Source organism: Dinoponera quadriceps, unplaced genomic scaffold, assembly GCF_001313825.1.
Source record: "Dinoponera quadriceps isolate SergipeBrazil2010 unplaced genomic scaffold, ASM131382v1 scaffold1573, whole genome shotgun sequence".
Lineage (NCBI taxonomy): Eukaryota > Metazoa > Arthropoda > Insecta > Hymenoptera > Formicidae > Dinoponera > Dinoponera quadriceps.
The window spans coordinates 209,573-230,237 of record NW_014556062.1 but is presented as its reverse complement, the minus strand read 5'-3'; the positions used below and the strand labels follow the sequence as shown (position 1 = coordinate 230,237).

General features: G+C 47.7%; 1 protein-coding gene across 1 annotated transcript in view; it reads right to left on the bottom strand.

Moving 5' to 3' along the window:
* The window catches only part of LOC106746521 (fibrillin-1-like), a 45,654-nt gene extending 25,309 nt beyond the window's left edge, over positions 1–20,345 (bottom strand). The window contains exon 1 of the mRNA XM_014623187.1: positions 20,168–20,345. Within this exon, the coding sequence (XP_014478673.1) occupies positions 20,168–20,177 (10 nt within the window). The 5' untranslated portion in view covers positions 20,178–20,345. The remainder of the gene's footprint in view (positions 1–20,167) is intronic.
* Positions 20,346–20,665: the final 320 nt, after the last annotated feature.

Below are 20,665 nucleotides of genomic sequence, written 5' to 3'. Positions count from 1 at the left end.
AGCCGCAGAAACAAGTTGTGCGTTCGACTATGCACCGTCCAGCTCTCCTCCCACACTTTGTTTTAACGGATCGAAGAGCGCATTATCCCCGGCGAGAGAGTTTCACGTTTCGATACTCACGATTTAACGCGGACAAAGCTCCGCAATAACGCTGCAAAATGCATTTGACCGCCGTCAGAATTCCAGAGAGCGCGAAGAACATCTGATCGTAAGTATCTCCTCATCGCATATCGCGTATTTGCGTGCACCATCGTCAGGATCCGTCTCTCAAAATATTTTCACTCATTTTAGATTAGCATCTCGAACGAATACATTACACCCTACCTGAAGTCTCGCTGTTCAAACGTCGAGAATCGACGAGTGCGAAAGAGGCAGAGTAGAGTAACGCAGGAAGCTAAGGAAGCGGGGGGGAAAAAAAGCGAAGATCCAGACGCATCCATAATCGCGATATCCGCGCGGATCGTGCGATCCGCAAGAGCCCAAGGTTTCGCCTCGCCGACCTCGTTAAAAGATTCACGTTATATTGCGCGCAACGCACACGTTTTCACGAGGTAATTAATTCCCGGCTCGCCGAGATGCGTGCCTTGTTGTTATGACCGCGGTGCTACGTAACACGACTTCTCCCCCTTCACCCCCGCGATACTTATTACACGCGCGGAGAATTTCGTTCCATCCGTGGTCGAAGCCTCCTCGAAATTGACGCGGGTTGACGCATCGGCCGGAAAAACAATCAGAAAGACGTTCCACCGACACTCGAGTATTAAAGCGTCAATATTCTCGATACACGGATAACGATCTCGAACGGTCGAGCTAAATGAGGAAGTGTCGTGAAGTAATCCTGCAATTATCTAACCGTTAACATGAAACGACGCGTATTGATGCAAGCAGCGCTAACGAGGCTAATGAGGCTAGTTTTCTTCTTTCGGTGCTTCTTATAAATATTAATTTCGCCGATTAACATTGAAGTTATTTACGAGTGAATCTCCGCGCGAATCCCCGGCCCGTAGCGTAGCCGACGACCGACTCGAAAGCGACAAATCGACCCGATAATCCCGAGGAAAACCGACCGATCTTGAAACTGAGATAACTCGGATGAGCGCCAGATGATATACGCGAGAACAAAACGTGTACGGTCTAATTAGTTTCACTTCGCTTGCAAAAATGAGAACATTCGTCGAGCACGAATGCTCGCATAAAGACTAATGAATCGGCACAAGCCGGGTGCGCGGATAAAATCGAAACGCAGCTCGCGCGCACCGAGGTCATTCCGTTAATGATCGTCCCGGAAGGTACGCCGAGCGTCTTCATTGGATACCCGCGATCCCGCCGGTTCCCGTCGTAATTGACGTTTTTCCATCGCTGTATTAGTCATAACGATTCGTCGACGCGACTCCCGTCGAGTCCCGTCGCGCGCTTTTTTCCCACGCGCTGAAATCCCACAAACCGCGCGCGGTCGTCGAAACGCACATCGTGTTCCGCTCGTGTGTGGGAATCGCCACTCTTGGAAGTGAAGTATAACGGGCACGTATGCATAAGCGATCGTCGACGGGGATTGTGCTTGCACGCATCTCGCTGTTCCTCCTCGCGCGTACCGAATCAGAATTCGCGCTGCGCTAATTGTCCGGCGTGTTTTACCAGCGCGCGCGATCTGCATTTGAAAGTGCTCGGCACCATTCGGCACCGTCGAGTCGTGTGTATTAGAGTGTAGAGGGAATATCATAGTTCTCTCTTCTGTCTCCTATACAGAAAAAAGAGCTGGATCCCAATAAATAATTACTCCAACACTCCTTAGTTTTTGCTTGGATCAAGTGAATTTTACTTGGATCGAGTAAATATTTTACTTGGGTAATTTGCTTGGGAAATATTTTACATGCATCGAATAAGTGTTACTTGATTCAAGAACGGACCGTCAGTAGAATTTATCTTGCCAAGGGGCATGATAAATTTGTCAACGGTAAAAGCTTCAGTTTCTAAAATATAAATATGTATTAGATAGACATTAACTCTTCGATTATGAACCCATTTGGATACATAACGGTAAAGAACATTGAAAGAGATAAATTATTTATATCGTCTTTAAATTTACAATGTTCCAGTTCCGTACTTTGGTTAAGTATTTATTTTTCTCCCTTTAGATGGATATCTTGAACAAAAAATATTTTCTTGATAATAGCATTAAAATACTCATTACAAATATTAGAACAGCTCATTATCATTTGTTCAAAAAAGAATCTGTTTTCTTTTCAAGAATATCATAAATTTTGTCGAAGAAAATAAAAATTTTTGATTAATTGGAATGTATGAGTGAACCAAAGTTTTAATTTTTATGTTCTAATTTAATATTTTTCATTGAAGCATACTAATCTCACTTCAGGGTATATTTTGAATATATTTTGAACAAATTTGGCACTTATGATGAAATTTTACGATACACTAGCTTTTACATAAACCGATGGGAGAGAAATTTTGGGAAAAAAATATATTTACTTAAATGCGGTATATATTTTTCTGTGTATACTCTTTCCCGACGAAAGCGTCAAAGAGAGCTCGTCGCACCGGAAAACTACGTGACTCGTTTCACCGTGAATAATTGCGAATGCCTGAGAAAAAAGCGATACGCTTCAGAAGAACCGCGCAAGTATTTAGAACGCATTTGCATCGGACACGGCCTGTCGATGCCTCGCGGTAATTCCTCTCTTCTTTCGCGTGCGCAACGCGCGCTAACGGAGTATTCTCCCCTAAACATGGGAAGACTGGTGACAGGAGTGTAATAAGCTGCGAGGTTACACGTGCGATCTGTTGCAAGCGTTGAACTCGCCGAGTGACGTATGTCCAGTTAAGGATCCGTGTAAGTACGTCGAGATGCGGGACTCGCGTAATCAATCGCGCGGTTGTGATTTTACCGTCGCACACGTCGAGACGCTTGGCCTCGTCGCGTCATTTTCCGTTACATCATCGTTCATCTTTAGCATTGGAGAGTCCGGAAAGTATTGTGTGTACAGCAGACTCTCTTCATTAATGCTGTCCCACTCCTTAGACATAGTGACATCGAAAATAACGCACAAATAATGCCCCAATCAGGAGCATTATTTGTGCGTCATGACTGTTGATAATTTAATGAATCACCAATGATTCTCCGAAGCAACAGTCACGATGCGCAAATAATACAAAAATAACTGAGCGTTTTCAACGTTTACTATGCCTAGGGAATAGGACAGCGTTAATGGAATTTGTTGTATACCAAAATTTGTTTGACGTTTTTCCATGGGGGTGCATTTGAAAGGATTTGTCGCGCCGCCGCGACAAGATTCTAACCGCGTAACGTAATACCGAATACGGCGCCGTGAAACGCGTGTCTTCGTCATAATCGTTTCCATCTCATCGATCGGCTCGGATGTTGTTAACTTAAATTGTCGACGATCTCTTATTTCATTAGGACAATGCCGCGCGGTTATAAGGGGGTAAAGCTCAATTTGTAGACGCTACGTGACTCGTTTGCGCCGTGATTGCCTCGTAATTTGTAACAAGTATCGCGCTCCTCGTATTGATTACCGACGCTATGCAATTACAAGTACTGCGCGATAACTAAAAGGGAACGTGAGCCGGCGGGTGAAGGTGGGGTACTCTCTCGTTTCTCGCGGACAACGGCGGCGCGATCGCGGAAATACGCGCGAAATGAATACGCGCGCGCGGCAAAGATCGCTCCCGCATCATTGACCGATGAGGCGTTTAGACGGCGCGAGAAAGAACGTACCGCTGTTATTATTGGTTCGGAAGGAACGCGTGCATACACGCCTATAGATGACTAGCGCAAAACGGTAAATTACAGCAATCTCGCCGCGCGCCGTCTAACACGTGTTGCCCCATTGTTGAGTCGCAAATTGATTACCGCGCTTGCGAAAATTCACCGTTTTAACGGCATATATCGTAAGCTATTTTTCCAGCCGCAGAACGTTCTATTTCCGATAATGCGAGAGCGTTACACCAACGGCTACTATTCTCGCCTGCCGACGGAGAAAAAGGCTTCTTTAAATTTAGCATTTCCATTTATTTCACTGAGATTTGTTTCACAGAAACAACATATACGAAGTATTATTTGTTCGAGTAAAAAAGTTATTGCCTCATTCAAGAAAACTCTATTATTTAACAGAAAGAAGGCTATTATTTGAAATAGTATCATTTAACCAAATAAAATATTTGGTTACAATAAATATGTTAAGTGAAACAAATAATTTCTTTATAAGAAAATTATCTCTCGTTTCAAACAAAACTTTTTACCTAAGATAAAGATACATATCCGCTGAAAAATCTAACAATTGTATTTATTAATCGAAACGTTAATTTCTTTGGAGCGTGCCGATGATGAAATTTATGTTTGGATGAAATTTACTAAATTTGAAGAAGTCTTTTTTTCAGTGTGCATACACGAACATTTCAGCCGAGCGACTGTGTGGCTTGAAGCACAACTGTAGGAACAAATGGTTGAACTATCGCATTTGCATAAAAGTTGCGTTGAAGGAAGCACGAAATTAAGATGGATATTGAAAACAAAGATAAACTCAATGCTCCATGTCTGTTACGTCACAGCTGCAGGTATTTGCAGAAAAGACCGCCATTGTTTCGAGCGACGTAAGCAGACAAGTCCACAAACAGATCCTCTGATAATTTTGCATCCAGGATACTTTCGTTCGTTTTTGCGGCTAACTTGCGATAGCATGATTCTCCCTTATTATGGGATGTAATAACAGTAGTAGAGATGAATACATTCGCTGCTGTTATATCGTTTGATACGAAGATTGTTGGTCGTCCTGTGTCAGGACAGCGGATGGAGTGAAGACATCGTTTGTTGTAGCCCTCCGCAATATTGTACTTGGTACATAGATTGTCCCGCTATGTCGTTAAGCACCAAGCAGATAGTAGAAATTAGAATATAATCTCGCTTTATAACACGGACACCCGAGAGGGGATGTGTACCTGTTCCGCCAGCAGCGGAAGGGCTAAATCTTGATGTACACGAAGAAATATTGTAAGTACAGCCTTCTTCGGTACGAACCAGCTGCGGGCGGTGAGTAAGAGAATAGTTACCTGAGTATGCATGATCAATCAAGGGCTGTAAACGCACTTGCAATTTTTTCCAATCAAACCTTTTATCTTACGTAAATTACACCTGAGATATCTGAAGAAGAGAAAAGTGAAGATCGATCAGCGAAACTCAGTATAATTGACAAGGAAGAAACTTATCCGCGTATTAAATATAAATATCTTGAATGTATAAGAATAAATTTATATTAATTGCGTTAATACTAACGTGTTTTATATCGACGTGAACAAATTAATTTATAAGAAAAACAGTTGTGTTACATAAAAAAAGTGAAGTAGAGACAGTATTTATGAAAGTAAAAAGAAGACACGCAGACCGGGAGATACGTCAATTTGGAGACTGATTCCAGACTTGATTCAATTCGGGAGACTCGACATAAAAGATACGCTATAAATAAAGGCTTGTCCGATTATTCCTGCGAAGGAACGTTTGAAGGCCGACAGCAATATAAAAGATTGTGGGTATCACTTATATGAATTAATAAAAGATTGTGGGTATCACTTATATGAATACATTCATGATCGTACTAAACGAATGCAAAAGCAAAATGGTATTTCTCCTATACCTTCTCCAAATAAAAAACGGTATTTTTCCTATACCTTCTCCAAATAATTCAATACACACACACACACACACATACACGTATAATTTTTAGAAAAATATCCTTCCGTAGACCTTCGTTCGTGACGGGATTTCATGGTCTTTTCGACATTGAGTCCTCGTCCACCTAACAATAAGCTAAGCTCTTAGCCGCCAACCGGCCGCAAGGTTAATGGAGGGAATCGCCGTCGCTTGTCTTCGCGACGAGACGATCATTATCGGCGATGCCGTCACGGCTGCAGTCAATGAAACAATAATCAAATTATCCGTGTAATGGGGAGTACGTGGTTGTGCGCCGGGGACGCGGTGCGAGCGTGCGCGCGCTAACGCATACGTTGTGACTCCGTGCGCGACGGAACTCCGGAAGAGACTCGAAAAGTAATTTGCGCCGTGACCCCCCGACACCGTCATCCCGAAGCTGAAATAATTGCATCGTAACCGTTAAGGGGTGGAAGGTCGGGAGAAGAGCGTGCGTGCGCGCGAGTGAGCGCACGCGTTCGCCTCTTTGCGTACGCTCTTGCTAAGAGGAGAGCTGAGTGGAAATATTATCACGGGAAATTACATCGCGATTCGAGTTACCTCACGTACGACACCATGATCGTCGTCGTCGTGATGACGCATTTATCGCGCGGCCTCGTCGCGGATGGCGCGTTAATACCGCGCGATTAATAAATCCGCGCGAAGCGCCGCCGTGCATTCGCGTGGTTTCCGCGATTCTGATTTTTCCCTCGTTAACGAGAATGAAAGAGAGAAAGAGAGAGAAAGAGAGGAAGATATAGCATTATTTATTACGTGCTCTCTGGAAGATTCCCCTCAAGAGCAATTATGAAGTAATTTTAAAACTCTAATTGAGATAAATATCCTGGCAAGAATAAAAAAAGACTGAAAGAAATAATACATGTAGAGGTCAATTTAAATTAATTACTCACCATTGATTTGAATTAGAAAAACATTAGTTTAGGTCGAGATGATCAATCGTAGTGAGAAAGTCTGGCATATTGAGAGACAACAGAAAGAGAGAGAGAGAGAGAGAAAGGGAAAGAGAAGTAGAACGCGTGACGAGAGTTCTCTTCCGCTTCGGTCCGTCCGCAATTCGCATCTTTCCTCTAATTTATTTATTCTATTTTGTTCCTCTTAGGACGTAGGGAACGTTGCACTCTCTCGCCGTGGTCGTTAAAGCGTCACGGTAAGATCGTTAATTACGCTAAAGTTATAGCCGGATTTGAAGAGCTTGCATAAATTCCGCGATCGTCTTTTAAATTTACTTTCGCCCGGCTTAATGGCTGCATATATTTCAGCGCTAATGACAGATGAGATATTATACCCGGCCTCGTGGCATTTGCATGATCGCGTAAAATCTGAATAACAGATTGCAAGAGTTTCTCAAATAATAGGCGGACGTATTTTACAGTTAGGTAAACATCGGAATAATGATCGATTATTCAAGCGTCGACGGCGCCGGTCGCGCGCGCGCGGGGACATCCGAGCGCGAAAATACCTTATTCATTTTCATCAATGCCACACACCTCGCGCGGAAGTCGCCGCTTTACCGTTTCCCGCGATGCGCGCGTCGCCGATGATGACTCGGATAATCGTGATTTGCGATTAATACGTAACATGTCGGTAACGGCGGGCTTTATTGGTCGTACGATGCGAATGCTACGCGCCTCGCGCGCCGAGTTAAATTACACAACAGCGTCATCATCACCTGCCTGCGCACCACCGGCAATAAAATCCACCGTCGATGATCGGCGAGTCTCGCGGGATTCGCATAAATCCACGAGAACGGAAGAGCGGTGATCGTAACGCGGTTACGTAATGTCCTCTTCCACCTTCTCTCTCTTTTGACTTCAGCCGCAGGGACCAAGGGAAACCGCGTCGGGTACCTTTCCCAAGTTGAAAAAAAGAGAAGGAACAGAGAGAACCGTCGCGACCTCGACGTTTCCGTCGTCTTGACTAATCTTTATACTTAGCAAACATACGCGCTACGCACAGCCGTTCGTTATCTCGAGGCGAAGGATCACAATCGTCATCCATTCTCGTAGATCGGATTTTTAGTACAAACGTTTCTGTTTATCCGAACGTGATGATTATCAGAGCACATCGCTCGGGTATGTGTGTGCGTTCGCTGAAATTGTATTTTTATTTAAATTTATCGTCACGCGAAAATGTAAAAGTGAAAAGGACAGAGGAAGATCAGCATGAAAAACAGCTGACATTGATTAAAAATCATTCTCTACCTTGTTAAGTAATCGGAAAAAAACCGTGTTTTTCCCAATTTCCCTGTTAATTTTCTCGCTTACTTACTTTCCTTATGGAATATAGTAAATGCGGCAGATTTTAACTGAACACACGCGAATTTTTCAACAAACAAATACCATTAAGACAGGAAAAATTGGGAAGAGCGATTCTTTTCCGAAACTCTCGAACGATAAATAATCCATCAGACATCGCTGCCCAATATTAATCTGAAGCCGCACAGAGCTGCTGTAAAGGCGCTGCCGATCGAATAGATGGCTATTCCTTGTTTTCCCCCCGCATTACAAGGCAGGGTGCAAAGTGCAAATGGAGAAAAAGATTTTGATAACTGGCACTTGACGCTAATTGCCGCTAATTGAACGCGTCAGTCCGATGCAAATCGCCGGCGTCCGTTGCGTAAAAAATTACGCGCACTCCCTACATGTGTCCTTCGATTAAAGTCCAATTAGCTCATCCATGCGCGACCGTGCATCGAAGATGCGCCCCTCACCCCCGAAGCAAGGCTTCTTCCTAGCGCAGGCCGCGGCTGTCCCGGGTCTATGGTTAGCCACCGATGCGTGTCGAATGTACGACAAAGTTTTTTTGCGCCCTTGTCCGGGAAAGGAAGCGGGAAAGGAAATATGCGGTTTGTACGCGATCAGAAGCGATCGGGAGTGTGCCATTACCAGCCATAATGAAGAGCGGTGATAGATGAGATTGTTCCTCGGCTGCGTGGCAGCGAAGCACTCAGACCGTTGCCTGTCTTGCCTGTCTGATGCGTTTCAGCTCCGTTATGAACATTTCGAGAGATGAAAACGAAGCAGACCGGAGCAAATAAATCGACGCGCATTAGCGCGCGGATCCATTTCTACGCCGCTGCCCCGCGGAAGCGTACGTCCCGTTCTCTCTCGGGGGAGAGAGGAGAGAAGAGGGGGGGGGGGGATATAATTCGGCGATGAATACATAATTCTCCGTTACAAGGGGTATCTCGTACCCAGCCGTTTATCCAGCGGAAGATTATCGTGATATTTACAAACCGAGGCTGCTCGGTTAGTTCGAGTTAATCCCGAACGAACATCGTTCTTCAATTATCTCTTACCACCGCCGCGATACGCCGAAGATCGATCGCCATCGATGAACCGTGCGATAAGGTATGCAATGTCGGTTGGAAATTACCGGCGGATTAAGATCCCGCTATTGATTATCGCGTTTTTGCCGCATTCGTGCTGCGTGTCGACAGATGAATATTCCGCCGGTCTAAAGTGCTACGCGGAAATTAATGAACGCACATTTAATAACAAATCCGATATTAGGCTCGATTAGCGCGAAAGTGTTGCGAACCATATTCGCCGTTATTCATACACAGTAGTAGGTGGTAACCGTGTCGAATCCCTGTGTAAACCCAAGCCAGGTTTAAGCGTAGAAAAACGTTTTTTGCTTCCCACATACCCTTTGGACGTCTTCACGGCATCTCAGGACGGCGTATTAATGCCGGTCGAGCTGTGACGCAACGTTAGAAGCGAGATGTACAGGCGACGAACGGAAACCCGGGAGGAAACATGAGAAATCGCTCGGGGAGTTTCACAAATTTCCAGCGACCACGAGCGAATCGCACGGGCAAGCTGCGTTGAGAGGAATGTCCAGTCGTGTAGTTCATAATGTTCTATGTAAAGACGATTCGCGGAGACAAAGGCCGCGCGTGTAGTTGCGCGCTCGGTTAAAAGGAGCGACCTCCTTGAGAACGGTCCTTGACTCGTAGAGACGAGCGAGATAAGAAGAAGAAGAAGAAGACTACGACGAGGACGACGACGACGAGGAGGACTAAGAAGAAGCAGAGAAAGAAGAAGAAGAAGCGCTGGTAGTAGTAGTAGTAGAAGTAGAAGAGGTGGAATACACAAGACGAGGTATGGCGCGAGGGGGACGAGGTCGAAGAAGCGAGGTGGAGGAGGACAACGGTAGGGGAAAAGAGCGAGTAATGGCGCCTGCAGTCGGCGGCTGCGAGAGGTCGAAGAAGACTCCGTTTCTGGGCGGCGGAGGCACAAGGTGGAAAGACCCCGCGGTGTATATAGCAAACGCGACGTAATCGAGAGCGAGAGGAGCGGAAAGTGCGAGAGAGAGAGAGAGAGAGGGGCATGCCGAGGGAAAATGTATCTCGGTGGCTACCAACGTGCACGCCACTCCCTCTTTCTCCCGTCGTGACTTTCCTCGCGAACACGGCCTGATCCGATCCGATTCGCGAACGAAACCACGCGTTACCACGTAGCGAAAACGTGTTTCACGTGAAATTAAGGGTCTGTATTGCCTGTCAGTTGACAAGTTCACTTGAAATTCACTTGAAATCCCTCCTTCGTCCCAAATATCCTGTCTTCTGAGTTGATTTGAAATTCGAGATTTCAGAAATTCCCTTTTGTTAATATTCACATGACAAATATTTAATTTTCCTCAGCCACATTTTTGCATTAATATTTCCTTTCTGAGAGAGATTTCAACATAAAAGTATTCATACACACACACACACACACACGTGTATAAAAGGTAAGGCTCTCTTCGACCCTGAAAATGCAAACGCGCTACAATTTAAACGAACGTGGGCCTCACCGTCGAGATACTCGCGGACACCTCGCGTCGCTGCGGGGATCAATCAGAAAAGAATGAAAATTGAATTTATCCCCTCGTCGTTAAATTAATCATCGAACCGCGTCGAAAATTAATCGAACAGCGAGACACGCGAAACATCCAGTTTTCAGCGTAATTGAACGCGCACGGAGCTGAAGAGAGCCCCGTCCCACGCTAATTGATATAATTCAGCACGGTCGCACAGTCCCTCGTTTACCGTCCATCCGCGTATCCGCAGCGATGCGACGCAGCGTCTGTTCAGGTATGCGTTATGGAAGGTCACGGGGTGTACTCATTCGTGACCGAAAAAAATGCCTCTCCGAGGGAAAAGGCCGAGGAGAGGAGAAAGATCGACATTATACCGATGCTCGCACGCGCTCACGCACTCTTACGCGCGCACACATACGCGGCGGATGCGCTCGCCTCTTTTCCTTCCTCTCTCCGTCTCGCCCGCGTGGCGCGCGAAGCGAGAAGGGAAGAAGCGAGAACCGGAGAGCCGTTCCTCAGGAACGGAGGATGCCTATAATCGGCAATGGACGACCGCGCCTCGGCACTTTCGCGTACCTTGACGTGGACACCGGCGTAACCGATCGACCCCGCGGTTAATCATCATCGTCTCATATAGAATTCTATCCCCGGCGCGCCCCTCCTCTCTTACGCTTGCGCACATGTATATTACACGGTAGCGTAACTAAAACATAATTTTAATATAGCCGGGGGTGGAAGAGACGGAGCGGAACGGCGGCGGTGGCGGCGACGACCTCTGCGACGGCATGTCAAGGAAAAATGATCGACCGAAAGGGGGCAGGGGGGAGAGGTGCAATGTATTTCGGTGTCTATACACGGTTACGTGTTATTTATAGCGTCTCTCACACTCGCGTTCGGATCGAGGCGAGAGATAGAGGAGTACGTGTGCACACATGATAAACACCGGTGCGTGCCGCGTGAGGTTATCTCCTTCTTTTTTCGTCTTTGAGGCCAAGCTCTCTTTCTTTCTCTCTCTCTCTCTCTCCCTCCCTCCCTCCCTCCCTCCCTCCCTCTGATTGCGATCTCTCGTCCTCCGACGGAATGCGGTAAATAGTTCACGATCTTTGCTCTTATTTCGCGAACGAAGATCGCCACTCGGCAAGATTCGCAGCAACATGTATCGCGTTACATCGTCCGGTGTGCGAGCGTATGTGCATCTACGCACGCGCGCGCGTGTGTGTGTGTGTGTGATGTATTAAGCCAGTATGACGATAACGACTAAATATATTTTTGCACGGCGGATGAATTTTTTTTGCAAGTTCTCGCTCTCTGAGGCGGCGATTTGCGCCGCGATAATAAGGGGCGTTTAGCCGTCTCCGAAGTCTCACTTTGGTGGTCCAAATTGCCGCGCGTGTGCCGCGCATAATTTTCCTATCGTACACGCAATTTCAAAGGTGTCCGCTTATATTAGAACATTCGTTTTGCTGGGTGCGATTACACGCGGCGCGAGTGGTTGCCGACTCGCGTGCACGAACTGAGAAAGCGCGGTGTGAAATACACCGACGCGCGTTGCTTTTTGTTTTCGGTCGCGGTTTACAGTAGACACAATGAGAGAGGGGTTTCGTTTTTTTTTCTCATACGATTATGATTTAAAAACGCGCGCTAATTGAGACACCAGCGGAAAAACATGCCGCTTCGCGAACCGCGAGCGCGGTAATTTTTGCACCACCGCACAGCGGCTCGAAAGGAGGAGAAGTTTTTGGCCGAAACTTGACGAAAACTCTGAATTCTGATGAAACATCTTGTGTACGGAATTGTTTATATATAGAAAATGTCTTTGAAGGAAATAACTATTTAGTCCCACTTTTAAAAGAAATATTTGTTATAAAGTCATTTATTACCTTGTTTGGATAAATGCACTAAAAACCCCGTGTTCAGGTTTTCATTGATCCTAATCATCGTCTTACTGATTCAAAAGATGGATCGTCAAGAAATATCTATCTAGACCACTGTGGGGTTAGCCAATGCCGCCTCAAGCAAAAACCACCAATAATGCGAAGACTTATTTAGCGCCCCGAATTTTACGTAACGCGCCGATGCGTAAAACTCACGTTGCGCAACGCATCGGCAAATAATCTGCGACCGGTCGGGCCATAAAATCGCTTCTTTATTGAGCGCAGGCACTTTCAAACGTTACTTTTAACTCGTTAACGGCCGATTTGGCAGGCGTCGCGTTAACCTGACCGATTCTCCAGAGCTCTCCGGTCCTCCGCGCGCATTTCGCGTCGAACACGGTCGTTCGAATCCGAGTTTCATTCTGCGCCGGACGCACAAAGAAGAGCGCGAAGTAAGAGAGAGAGAGAGAGAAAGAGAGATAGAGGGCAGCCGGTGCGATACGATAAACGCGCGCGCGTATCCTCGGAAGATCGCGGCTGCTTTTTTAGCCTTAGTTCTAGAAAGAGAAGAGGAATCGGCTAAAACCAAGGTTAAAGTTAACCGTCGGCGGCGGCGGCCACGGCGGGCGAAACCGGCTCCCTAAGGCTCGGCGCCACGGCGAGGAGCACATACATATATATACGGTGCTTCGTACGGTGCCTTTTGTACATAGTTTTGCGAATTAAAACGTAGTGAAAAGTGGACGCGCACGGATTAAATTCCAGCGCAACAGGTAGACCGGCCGCGCTGATTGCGATCTTCCGCCCCGCGCGCGGAATGCGGTAAATAGTGCGCGATCTTTAATGTTTACCCGCGAGTAAATCCTGCGAGAGGACTCTCGCCGTCCCTTGTCTCACGTCAAGCACGACGTTTCTCCGTCGTGAGAGACAAATTGCCGTTAATTATTCAAATCGCACGTCCGAGACGCGTCAGTCGCGCGTCGTCTTATCGCCGTTTCGCCGCGCGCAACCATAAAGAATACGGCCGTGATTGCTCTCGCGCAACCACCACCCCCTCCCCCGGATCGTATGTCAGCCGTGTAACGATCGCGCCGGAAGCTGGCCCTCCCCGTCCCTCCCCCGGGAACGCATTTGCATGCGCCGCGCGGCTCCGTCGAGTTTGCACCTGCGTTCGCTCGCTCGCTCGCTCTAAGCGTGATTTAGAGTAGCGAAAGCCCGCCTGCTGCCTCCCTGAGCCCGCGGATTTATATGGGCATCGGTATTCCGCTCTTCTTCTTCTTCTCGTCTGAAGGACGAGCGCACGGGACGCGTTGCAACGCTCGCGAGCCTCTCGGCGTAACAACTGCGGCCGAGAGCTGACCTCTCAGAGAGCCGCTCCGGGAATGCAACCACGACGGAAACAATCGCGCGGATCCCCGAGCTACGGTTTCTCGGAGGATCGCGCCGGCGTGCGTCTCCGCGCGGACGACGCATCCCGTGCGATCCCGAGGCGGACTCGCCACCAGCCGAGCGAGGGGGACTTTGCTCGGGAAAGCGGCAGGCTGTGTTCGAAGTGATCGATCGAGCTTCGTGGCGCGTATTGATCGACATGTGGGATTTTTCTGCCTTGAAAATGTCGCCTTTCAAGTTGGTGCTTCAAGACGTGTTTAACAGCTGATAATTATTCCCGCGCGGACAACTTCTTGGAATCTAATTGGGACCCCAGACCGGCTTTCCAATGTAATTATGGGTTCTGGTTTGGAAGATCTACATAGGTTCTGGTTAGAAATATAATATTTCAAACATACGATTCTAAGCGGAAAGTATAAACGGATCCTATTTGATCGACCCCCTTTTCCAATGTTTTCCCAAAGATTTTTCTGTTCTCCATTTTACGCTATGATCGAACAAAATATCTAAAACATTTTGAGTATTTACATTTTACAAATACACACATACACGCATATAACGCGCGCGTTATTAAGCGTAATAAGATTAAAAATATAATAAAAGTGGGAGCTATAACCTATTTTGGGGCAACTTTAGATATTCCAATCGAAATCTATGCTGCACACATGGAAGAAATTCGGGAAAATTTCCGTGCAGAGTTACAGCCGTCCTTCGCGACTAGATTCGCGACTTGTTTACATCGTAAGATAGAGGGTAGAATGAAGAATGAGCGAGGGAAGGAGATTGTTCCCCTCTCGTGTCGTTTACTTGGAAAAATAACTAGGATAATAACAAGGCGTAGTCGCGCGAGCGAAGATTGCCGGTGAGCTATCAGAAGATTACCCGAAGGGCGATACTTTGATCAACTCAATCCACAAGCCACGGCTTGATTCCAGCTTTCAGACTAATTAAAGGGTCGCGCGGGGTAACAGGCGCAGAGAAGGCCGCAACGCGGCCCGTGGAAGTTTTACGGTTACGTCGGACGCATCCCCATGCATTTCCTTGCGAGGGAAGTGCGAGAAAAGACGCGGGAGATTTTCGGGATCACGTCGAGTGGATAATACTCTCGATCTCTCGTGAGATCTTCGCGTCCTTCCTGCGACGTCGTCAATTCGCTAAAGGCATAATCCGTAATGACGGATCGCGTCAGCACGAAGCCGGCGAGGAAAGTGTCGCGCAACCACAATACCGCGGACGACAATCGCGAGTTGTTGTCGCAGGCAAAAATCATCATCCACCGAGCACCGAGGATGATTTCGTTACGCTTATTAATTATTTCCAGCTGGGACGCGCGATCCCGCAGAGAGCGCATTTTAACGGCGAGGCTTCGCGTGCAATACGCTTCTCGTTACGCAATCGGTCCGCTTGTCAGCGCCAAGTTCAAACCAGGTCACCCGCGCGGTCGCTGAAAAAACGTCGAACGTGTTGTGCGCGCGAGAGAATCCAGGCTGGAGAAATATATCAGCGAGTTCGAACGAATATGCGGCTCTTGCTTCGCGGTTTTACATCTCCGGTTTCGCTCCGGCTTTTACTTTTTAATAACGTTCTCACGACTACTCCCTCGGTGCTCCGCTTTCTCAACTTTCGAAGCTGCTTGTGTCGAAAAGCTTGACAAAATTCGCGCTGGAATGCTTGACGTGCTATCCCGGGGAGATTGAATAAGACGTCAGATAAGGGTACGTTATGAAAGAAGCGACGCCGGATACGCTGCGAGAGTCTTACAACGATGCTTTTATTTACCGTAATAGTTGGAAAGTCGGCGAGTATAATGCTACGTAATCTGGGGGAGCTGATGCCTCGAATAATCTCTGTGGCACAGTTTCGATCGTTTTATTAAGTTAAATAGTGTACATTAAGTTGATATGATCGCACACACACACACACATACGTCGATCCACTTATTACTTTTTAAGTCCATACAGTTTGTAGAGTGTGTATATTGCAACAGACATGCATCTCAGAAACTCCTTATTATTGACGCAATTGTAAATAATGGCAAAGCAAACTGTGTCGCAGGAAAGAAAGCTTGGCGAGAAGCCAAGAGACAAAATATATCGTATATCGTAGAACTCGATCAATGAGTCATTTTAGACGGACCTCAGTAAAAATCTCCGAAAACAGCCCCCCTCATAAAATTATTAACAGCTTTCCCAAACTGGAACATCTCGAAGAGATTCTTGCAATGTAAGAGGCTGCGCTCGAAATCTATTAATAAGATCGACGTCATTCGCGGTCACACCCATCTGCAGAAAGGACCGAACCGGTTCGGAAAAAATGTGGATTTACCGAATATCGCTCTGTCGCAACACGAGTATTTTACTTAGCGTGCATTCGTTCACATAATTATAACAATATAATTACATATAGAAAAGTCTATGAAAAAAATGTGTCTCATTGAGGAGCATTAAGTAGAAAAGAAAATCGCAAAGGCAATAATTTGCTCGTATAATCAATAATTATACTGCTGGGGTAATTGTTACTTAAGATTTTTTTCGTGTAATCCTTACAATTTACTTTCGCTCGTCATCGTATGCGGAAAATCGTCAAGCATCGCAATGTCGAGCCGCCGACGCGGCCAATCGACCATCGCGGTTATTTACTCGGCCGACGTTAATTTCCAGCGTTTCCCTTTGTAATCAGCGAAACTACAGGTTCTACACTAGAACCGCGACCTCGGCAATGCCGAACCTTTCGCTATCGATCTAAACCGACGCCAACGACGACCGACGACTACGTCACGCTCACTCGAATCGCGCTTAATAAATCGCCGCGTCGGAATAACGGAGTGTATTGCTTTCCGCGATCGTATCGACAATCGTAATGCGTAATATTAAGTGAATTCCGGAAAATAAAGCGGACGTGTAATCTATTTCTTCGCGGGTAAACAGCGGGTAAACCGCGATAAAACGTCATCGAGAACGAGAGGCGAGCGAACGACGCGCATTTACGAGTGCATTAGTATTATCAGACAGAGAAAGAGAGAGAGAGAGAGAGAGAAAATGCGAGCGCCGAATACGAGCCTTATTTATATCCGTTAAGGAGTGCAATCGTTATTAACCCTCTCACTCCCGATGTGGCTATGTGGCGAGCCATTCTAAAAGCGCCTCAATTAAAAGCTCATATCGGTTATCCTCCGCGTTATTAAAAGCGAAGTGCGGTTTCGCAAGAGGCATATCGGTGTTTCTGGAGTAAGAGAAATTCGCATCTTCTATCGTACCTGCGAATACCGCATCAGTCGATGCTTTCACATAGATTGAGATCTAATTGAGCACGTTTATGCCTCTCCGGCACATATACCTCGAGCAAAACGTATCCATATGCTTCCGAGAAAAATGTTTGAACCTTGGGTTTATGTGTTCTTTTTTTCTTTTTTCTAAAAACGGTAACGATCCAAATTTTCGCTGTAATAAATGAATCTTCTTCTCCGTAAATTAATTCCGTTGATCGCGCATTGTGACGCGCAACCTTCGATACTGAATGTAATCGGGCGATCCGTGAGAAAGTATCGAACGAATCAAGGAACCCGAATTTTTTTCTTTTTTTACTTCTGCCGGATATCACGTGGAGCCGGGAAGTTCAACTTAATTAAACGTCGTTTCTCTCCGCAACGTCTCTCTAATTCGGGAACGAGAGAGAGCTAAAAATAGGTACTTGCGTTTACACACACGGGCGTTCCCAGGTGCGGTGGCGCCAAGCATCCCGCGGAGAATCACTCCGGAGGATCGACAGGTCCTGTCACTCCTCGCGGGTATCCTTGATACGTCGCGTCGCTCACTCACTGGACGCTGCACTCGCGCTCCTCTTTTCTCCCTTTTCCCTTATTCTCCCGTTCTCTTTCCCTTTTTCTCAATCGTCGTGTCGTCTCCGCTCGCGTCATAGAGGCCTCTTTTGCGCGACGGCTTTATATCGCGTTCCCAGCCGCGCGCACGCACTCCCGGTGAAAACCGGATCCGAGGGCCGCGCGCAATGGTATGCGTCTTGTCACAGAAAGTGTCCGCTGCTCGCGAAATCACTGCACTTTGGAGAGCACGCTCGGTTACGGAGAAGTGTCGGGACGATTGGAGCGATATACGTATATTTCTCGTTTCTTCCTTTCAAATCGAACCCGGTGCGCGCTTATTGACAGCCTCGGCGAGTTCCGGCTTTTTAACGCGCGACGTTGCAAGGATGAAGGACGAGTACACGCGGCATCGTCGGCGGGTACGAGGAAGGTGGACGACAAGTCGCTCTTGTTTTCCGTTTTTACATTCCCCCGCTATCTCCGATATCGGTTTAATGTCCCGCATTTGTCGAGTATACTTAGACGAGTTTCCCGGCGGAATCTCTCGCGCTCGCGTTACCTGATAGTAGGCAGATAAGTGTAGGCAGCGGATTATCGGGAAGGAGGTAGAGTTAACTGAATCAACGAGAATTGCGTGGGGAAAAGTAAAACACCGGACACACATACACTGGTTCTGGGCAGAAAAAAAAAAAAATCTCAGATATCGATGTTATTTGCGTCATTTTTGTTTGCGCAATGCGGCGATCAAGTTACAAAGTGTAGAGAACGAGAGAGAGAGAGAGAGAGAGAGAGATACTGGCGGTAACTCACGCTAGATCATTATCCGCGTCGCCTATACCGTCCACGCTTAGCCCGAATTAAGCGTTTGCTAATCGCGCTAATGCAAGAGCCTCGTAATACTTCCCTCATCGAGGAGAAATCAATTACGATAAGATACATAATCCCTCGAATTAATTAGCCACGAGCTGCTCTCGATGAGCGCTGGACGCGCGCGCGCGGTCCATCCTTTTTTAAGGTGGGCCACTTAATCGAAAGTCCAGGCCGCGGCCACTTTCTAAAGCGATTTAAGGCGCCTGCACATACACACACCGGCCGGGGCAGCCGGAAACTGCATGCTACCAATATCCGATGATGCGATTACTTTCGACTCGCTTTGCAGAGCGAGCGAAAGCCCGCGGCGCCGTGTAAACTCGCCGTTACTCCGAGTTTTCGAGTTTTCTAACGCGGAGCTCGCCGCACCGAAATAAACCCGGTAAGCGAAAGGGAGGAAAGATCGCAAAGCGCATAGTCCGTGAACGAGCCGCGCGTTCGTTGGCAAGAAGCGTGTATTTATCCCGTCACGTAAAAAAGAAAAAAGAAAATAGGTATCTGATTTGCGTTACGCCCAGGCGGCTACATAATTTCTGATCGAGCTGCCAACGCACACCTCGCTCGCACCATCCTTGACACCATCTGCCTAAAGGATGTACTAAAGGTCGGCACCGATGTACATCCTGATGTAATACCAGCAGACGTTCAATTTCACGACAGAGCCGTGCAATGCGTACAATGTGCGCGTAGATTTTCATTCGGCGAAGTGCCCCGAGCTTGCGAGCTTGCGATCAAACGATTTTGTTACTTCGAGAGAGCAATTTCTCTCTCTCTCTCTCTCTCTCTCCCTCTCGCTCTTTTTATCGATCGAGACGCGATCGGTACGGTATCATTTTGTTCGACTAGCCACTTCGTTGAAAAACGAACGCGAGAAGCTCGCTACCAAAAGTGACCAGAAGAAGAAGATGCTGAAGGCGCTAAAGGAGGTCTCGATGAAGGATCGCAAGAATCTCCTCGAGGGGGAGGAGAGGATGGCTCGGGACGGCAAATAAGACGAGTTTCGCCGGCCGCGACGAGCTGATTGGGAATAATGTCGTCGGTGAAAACGTACACGTTACATTACAGGCGAACATCTGTTTCGCGGCGAGCTACGCGCTCCTTACATCGCGCTGCCCCGTAAATCATGCTTCGGGATTATGTGAGCGCTTCGAGGGAGCCGACATGCGCGGGACGACGGGGAACAAGTTTAAGGATAAGCAGAGTTTAACGGAGACCAACGCTGCTCGCGTCCTTGAGAGACTAATCCCGGAGTGATTCCAGTTGACGATAGGCGAATAATCCCGGCCTTGACTCCCGGAGAGGCCGAAGCCACGTTAAGCCGCCCGATGATCGACGAGCCGCGAGGGTCGCAAAAAATCCACGACAGGAGTGAATTAGCCGATCCATCTCTCGGCGCTCCGGACCTCCTCCGCATCGTCGATCAAACGTCGCGAAAAAGATCGGCGAGCCTCGCGCGCGCCACCGGCGTTGCGTCCCCAGATTTCCGAGCGTTCTCTCGGCTCGCTCTCGAAACGGGACGCGAACTACCGTCTACCAGGATATGCCAGACGCGAGGGAAACGGTCTCTCCGGTGAGCGCGGGAAGCGGCGCGAAGCGGGACGCGATAACGAAGGGCGCAGGTAGAGCTGTTAGGTGCACCAAAATTGTTCCCGCAAACACACCAAGACTTACCCGTCCCCATGGCTGTCAGCAACAGCCTCCTTCCGCCTCAATCCTTCCGCGTATCCAGGATGCAATCTTGGCTGAGTTTGTGTTTCACTGCGCGAGGGGAGAAACTGTATTAAAAAAAAAACCGCGACGACGACGACGACGACCACCGTGGGTGATGCGTCGGGGGACGACTTCCACGTCCAACCGGGAGACCGCGGACGAACTGGTACCCGGAGAAGACTTTTGGTGAGACTTCGACGTGAGACAACCTCGACGTCATCGCCAGCCTGGTGTCTCATTGGCCGACGGTCCTCTCGGCTTGGTTGCTTGCCTCTCTCTTTCTGAGGGCTCCCTTCCTCTCCTTTTCCTTCTATGAGCTCCTCTCTCTGACCGCTTACGTACTCCTCTCCCTCTCCCGGCCTCCTCCTCCTCCTCCTCTTCCTTTTCCTCCTCTTCTTCCCTCTCGTGCTCTCTCTCTCTCTCTCTCTCTCGTTTGGCTCTCTCCTTCCTGTGCGGCCG